This window comes from Microtus ochrogaster, unplaced genomic scaffold, assembly GCF_000317375.1.
Source record: "Microtus ochrogaster isolate Prairie Vole_2 unplaced genomic scaffold, MicOch1.0 UNK76, whole genome shotgun sequence".
Classification (NCBI taxonomy): Eukaryota; Metazoa; Chordata; class Mammalia; order Rodentia; family Cricetidae; genus Microtus; species Microtus ochrogaster.
The window spans coordinates 857,355-863,919 of record NW_004949174.1 but is presented as its reverse complement, the minus strand read 5'-3'; the positions used below and the strand labels follow the sequence as shown (position 1 = coordinate 863,919).

The 6,565-nt window shown below is 48.6% G+C and overlaps 1 protein-coding gene across 1 annotated transcript in view; it reads left to right on the top strand.

The window, feature by feature from the left end:
* The window catches only part of Slc6a5 (solute carrier family 6 member 5), a 50,218-nt gene that overhangs the window by 12,849 nt on the left and 30,804 nt on the right, over positions 1–6,565 (top strand). Inside the window, exon 5 of the mRNA XM_013354878.2 lies at positions 4,151–4,292. Coding sequence (XP_013210332.1) covers positions 4,151–4,292 — 142 coding nt within the window. The remainder of the gene's footprint in view (positions 1–4,150; positions 4,293–6,565) is intronic.

Below are 6,565 nucleotides of genomic sequence, written 5' to 3'. Positions count from 1 at the left end.
TGGACATTTTCACCTTCACACACAGTGGGTGGAAGTTTGTCCCATGCCTGGTGTTGTATGTTGAATGAATAAATGAATGAATGAATAAATGAATGGCTGGACATTTTCACCTTCACACACAGTGGGTGGACGTTTGTCCCATGCCTGGTGTTATTTGGATTATGTCGTCTGACTGGCGTAAGTCACCATTCAGACGGTAAGTACTGTGTTCACTCTAGCCTGAGACCAGCCCTGGGTCTACCTACAGATAGACGTAGATTATGCCCAGTTTTTTCCTTCTTCTTCTTTCTCCTTCCTTACTGTTTTCATTAAGACAAAGCCTTGCTCTGTAGTGCAGGCGACAGTCCTCCTGTCTCAGCTTCTTACGTCACAAGGGGCCGCTTGTAGCACAGGCTACTGCTTAGGCTGGCAGCCCTCCGAGGATCTGCAATGGAGGACAGTTTGTCCCTGCCCTGCGGAATGAGCCCAGCCACCGTTTTGTGCAAACAGGGCCTTAGCTGGGTCAGCTCAAATGGGAACAGTATAAACACCATTTCTATTTCTGGAATGGCTTAATTTTCATTAGAACTTTAATTAAATGATCCCTTTTCTCCCCGGTCTTTCCTGTGCTTTCATTTATTAATAATTGCCCGAGTAAAGAGAATCCCATTCCAACAGATTTCCAATTTAGCTGATCATTATCGCTGTTCTTTGTTCGGGGTTGCTGGGCCGCGGAGCTCTGATGAGATGGTCTGTCAACCACTTCTCTGGACGACGGAAAGGGCGGAGTGCCGGGAAGCACGCTCCTGCCGCCCAGTGGTGAGAAGGGACATTGCAGGAGGTTTGAGGCTGCCGGTGGCTCTGCAGTGTTGCTGCGGGAACTGGGAACTTGACCTTGTGAGGCAGCACTGGTGGTGATCACAGGACGCCCACCACTGCTCTCTAGGGAGTCTTTACAAGGGCAATTTTGGAAGCCTGCAGGGAGCCCTGCGCTCTTCGCCGAGAGGTTGCTTTTAAAAAACCACAGCACCCTACAGATAGCTCACAGTAGGTTCTATTAGAATACCTTCTCCCCTCCCCTGCGGGCTAAAAGGATTTGGGTGGAACGTTAATTGCCTGGTTCAGGTTGCTGCTGGGGAAGAAAAAACCGTCCCAGTAACTTTTTTTTTTTCTCCTGGTTTTTCGAGACAGGGTTTCTCTGTAGCTTTGAGGCCCGTCCTGGAACTAGCTCTTGTAGACCAGGCTGGCCTTGAACTCACAGAGATCCGCCTGTTTCTGCCTCCCGAGTGCTGGGATTAAAGGTGTGCGCTACCATTGCCCGGCTTCCAGTAAAGATTTGATAGTTGTCAGTCTGCAATTCTCCTGAAACTTTTTCTTAAAATAAAGTATTTTTTAAAGAAGATAATATTGAAAAGGCGGGTACTAGGGAAGATAGATTTAGCAGAGCTAGTTTTGGTTTGCATCTGGTCAGGGAACAGGCTGCTATTGCCATTTGGTGAGCAGTGGCCAATGGTTCTTACCACACACGACAGCTTCCTCATCAGCAAAGAATTGCCCGACCTGGAAAGTCGTAACACGTCACAGAGGAATCCTGGTCTGAGGAAGCCGTCAGGAGGGACGCGCTATGACTGTCCTTTGAACCTTGTTTGATTGAGAGATTGAGATAAAGTCAATCTCACGCTCCTGGCAGTCCTCCTGCCTCAGCCTGCCACACGCTGGGATTATAGGTGGGCACCACCACCCAGGAGTGATGGAGACTAAAGCCAGGGCTTTGCGCTGTCAGGCAAGCGCTCAGTCAGCTGAGCCCGTCACCAGCCCACGGTTGTAGTCTGAGGTACCTGGGGGTGGGGAGGAGCCGTAGGGAATGGAGGCAGGCCAGGTGCTCATCCAATGATGAAGGTTGAGTTCCTGGTAGGATTCACTGAGTATGAATCTTGAAACTCCCTGTTTCCCTTAACTTGGTTTCTGCAATAGCGCTGTGATTGGGTCATCCATCCTCAGCAGCTGGAGGTGCTCCCAGGCAGGGTGGCAGTGTGAAGCTCTACAGTCGACCCTGTGGTTGTACTCACAGAGGGTGTGGCATGGGGACACACTGCATCTTCACTGCAAGTGTTTGTCATCGTATCTAGAGCAATTTTAACTCACACCTCACAATTTGGGAAGACTGCATGCAGATTGGCTTTCTGTGCCCCAGCCGGCACATCGGGAAAAGGTCAATGTGGATCGGTGGGACACTCAGTCTCCTGTTCCAGGTCACCCCCCATTTATACCTTTCTCCTTGAGTGTCCCCCAGGACTCTCTAGGTACCTGAGTTCGTGACCCCTGCTGTGTACTTCAGAGTGGGCTAGATCCAAGTGAGCCTTGCAAGAAGTGAGTGCTTTGTCCTTCCAGGCAGGACCTTGGCATGTGGCTGCAAGTTCTGGGTACCAGCTGACTCCAGGACTAGAGGGGGTGATCTAAGGCTGAGGGCCATGGACACAGTATTTCAGACAGCCCTAAGAAGCAGTCCTGCCCTCACAGCACAGTGCCAGTCATGTCTTTATGGAGTCCTGTGGGCTGTTTATGTAAAATATCAGTCCATTTGTATGCACGTGTTCCTTTCTGTGGTGCTGGGAATGGAACCTGGGCCTTAGGTATGCTAGGTTAGGGCTTTACCGCTGAGCTAACCCCCGGCTGTGCTTCTGTTTATGAGGCTGCTAGAAACATACTGTGAGAAGAAGAAGATCCTAGCTTCTTCCTGATGCAGGTGAAGAAAAAAATTATCTAAGCTTGCCGGCTCCATGGAAGACTTCTTGAGCTGGGCCCAGCATGGTGCCTGGCATGCCAACACTTGCCTGATTGATTTTCTCTCCTTAGCCCAGGCCTTCCCAGCCTCCACACCTCTGACATTTTTGATCAGATATTTCTTTGTTGTGGGAGAACTGACTGGTGCGTTGTCAAGTCAGTAGCATCTTTAGTCTCTATGCACTTGATGTCAATGGTGCCCGGCTTCTCAGATGCAAAAGTTAAAAAGGTTTCTAGATGTCATTGTATGTCCTGTGATGATCAAATTTGCTGAGACACACTGTTAGGTCTGGTTGAAGGCTTTTTAGCACACAGTGTGGTTACTATGTCTTCTAACTCATGTGAGGGTAAGAACTATCTGTAGGGCGATGTGGGCTTTTAAAGTGAGCCTTAGCATTGTTCTCTGTTTGACCCAGAATCTAGTCCAAGATGCCCTAGAAATTGCTGTGAGGCTGAGTATGACTTTGAACTCTGACCCTTGAGCATCCACCTGCCCAGTTTGGGATTGCAGGTGTGAGCCGTGGCGCCTGGTTTCATGTGGTGCTGAGCATTGAACCTGGGGTATCCTGTATGATTGACAGTCTACCAGCTGAACTGTATCCCAGCACCCTTGATCCTCCTGCCTCTGTTTGAAGCTGCTGTGATTACAGGGTGGTGCTCCTGCACCAGGCAGAGTGAGCACTTGCTAGCAAGTTTTCGGTAGCGACAGCACTTAAGAAGGAGCTATGCCTGCTGCTGGTGGCGGCGTACCTTTAATATGAGCTTATGGAAGCAGAGACAGGCACAGCTCTGTGAGTTCAAGGCCAGCCTGTTCTACAGGCAGCCAGGGCTATGTGGAGAAACCCTGTCTTGGAACCCTCCCCATAAGGAGCTTAGTCTGGCACGGTTTCCTCTCTGCTGAAGTTCATTTACATAATCCTCTGTCTTCTGTAGTGTCCTAAGAATCTGGGTTTCAGTTTTGATCTCTTACTCATTACCTATGGAACTCAGTAGAGTTATTGACCTTTTCAAAGTCCATCTTCACTTAAAACATTAATTATGTAATGTTTTGGGGACAGGGACTTACTGTATTGCCCTGGATGGCCTGGAACTTGCTATATAGTCCAGGCTAACCTGGACCTCACAAAGATCCACCTGCCTCCCAAGCACTGAGATTAAAGCCCCACTTTCCCATTTTAAAGATCCCGGTGCTATGTAAATCTGGGTTTTAGTTATTAGCACAAGGTATTGTGTTGCTGGGGATGTGGGGTGAGAACTGTACTCTGCTGATAGTTCCCCACTGTTCCCAATACTTGGGGTCTGGCTTCTGTCCACAGGCAGGCAGAGGGAGACCCTGTGTATTCTCCATACTTAGCTCATTGTTTCTGCTCCGCTCTCTCCTGAACAGATTCCTGTGTTATCAGTGACCATCCCAAAATACAGATCAAGAACTCAACTTTCTGCATGACTGCCTATCCGAACTTGACAATGGTTAACTTCACCAGCCAGGCCAATAAGACATTCGTCAGCGGGAGCGAGGAGTACTTCAAGTAAGCCTGGAGAATGATTTCCAGACCAGACCTGTGAGATGGGAGGGGTGGGTGTCCTCCCTCTGCACCCTCCCGATGCCAGTGAGCAGAGAGTGAGACTGTGTCCTGGTTGGGCTTCCAAAAGCCATTTGCTGTGCACTTGGGCCTGGAAATGAGGGGTGACCAAATACGGCAGGTACGAACAAGATGGGTACCTTGGCAATCCATGTGCCAATGAGAAAAGAGTTCTAGCCTTGACTCATGCCATCAAAGCAGACTTCTGCCTCCCCCACTTGATCTCCAGGGAAGAGAAGTCAAAATAAGAAAACAAGCCAGGCTAAGGCTTTAGTTTAAATGAGGAAACAGCCTTGCCTTCCTCCCTCCCTCCCTTTCTCCCTTCCTCCTTCCATCCCTCATATTCTTCCTCCCTCTCTGTTTCCTTCCTTTCCTTTTCTCACTCTCTTCCACCTCCCTTTTTCTCCACCCCTTTTTCCCCTTTGTGAGAGAATTATCTGTAATCTGTCAATCATGTTTTAAATAATAAACGCTGATTGGGCAGACAGGAAGTATAGGCGGGAAAACCAGACAGGAAGTGGAAATGATGCAATGAGAACAGGAAAATTCTGGGAAGAAGAAAGCTGATTCCTCCCATTCCTGCCCAGACCACTGAAGCAGCAGGATGTGATCTGCCCCACTGAAAAAGGTATTTTTTTTTTGAAAAAGATATTGAGCCACATGGCTAACATAGGTCAGAAAAATGGGTTAATCAAGATGTGAGAGTTAGCCAATGAGAGGCTAGAGCTAATGGGCCAATCAGCTTATAATTTATGGAGACCTATGTGTGATTTTTTTGGGGGGGCTAAACAGTTGTGGAGTACTGGGCGGGACAAAAAACCCTAACAACCAGCAGGCCCCCATTCGTGTTACAGAATGACACCCACATGGATAACTACATCCACAAAAAGCCTTAAAAGCTTAAAAAAGACTAAAGTAAAGCATTTCAGTTTTCAGCTGTAGCAGTAAAAAAAAAGCTATGTTGTTTTAAAATGCCAGTTTTCTGGGTCCTCCTACCAGAAAAAAAACCCTTTACTTTCTTCTCTTATCCCTTCTTTCCTTTGTCCTTGCTACCCTTCTTTCCAGAAAGGGACTCCCTCTGTAGCCCTGGCTGGTTTGGGACTCACAGGCATTCTCTTGCTTCAGCCTTTCTGGGCCTGGGCCTACAGGCACAAGGCCGCATGTCTGGCTGCATTTTGTCCTTTCTCTGTGGGTATTGTTAATGTTGAAAATGGGTTAAGGGTTACTAGAAGCTGCTTAGCTGGGAAGAGTACTCGCTGAAATGTTTGTGGAGGAGGGCAGTGTAAACTTCCTGGAGGGGAACACAGTGCCATCCAGCTAAGCTGAGGATGTTATGCCTGCCTTGCACAGGACCCCCCAAAACCACCACAGAGCCAGTATCCGATGCAAACACACTGGGGTTTGTTTACAGGTTAGCTAACTTGGACCAGACCTTATTCAGACACACACCATAGCAGCGGGTGGGAGAGAATGGCCCTGAGGCTTCAGGGTAGGGTTTTTAAAGAGGGAAACTGCAAGCAGGGTGTCAGAAGCCTTGACATTTTGGGATTGGGTAAAGTATACAAATTTTAAATTCGTTGGTTGGGGTATAGGGGAATTTCAAAACAGTGACTGTCAGCAGACAAGAATTTCTAAGCAGCTGTTAATCATCTATCTACAAGGATGTTGGAAGGAAGCAGATGTTGTTTGGACACCCTGCTGGGTCACTTTGACCAGGGCTGGCACAGTTTCTTGGGGATGTTTATGCCTTTGCTGGGCTGCATTCACCCTGTAGTTAGGTCCTGTCTAAAATGGAGTTCTTTCTCAAAATGGAGTTTGTTCTGCTCCTTCATTATCCTGAGTGCAGATGCGGTCGGTGTGGACAGGACTAAGGATGAATGGAACAACAAGGCAATGGAGAAGGGTGGGCTGAGGCAAGCTAAAGGGGCGCCTGCCAGCCGCCAGGAGGTCGGAGTGCCTGGCTCTGCCTGATCTGTTTTGAGGTGATATGAGCCAGTGCTGTTGGGGTCTCCACTCCTGGTTCACTGAAGTAACTTGGCACCCTAAATCCTCCGTCTCCCAAGTGTTGGGATGACAGGCGTGCACCGTCATGACCTGTTCATACCATGCTGGGGATTCAAACCAGGACTGCATGTGTGTCAGGCCAGCACTCTCTAGTGAGTGCTTTCCTATTTCAGTCAACGGCAGCCTTGGAGCATGCGTAGTACAACTTCAACAAT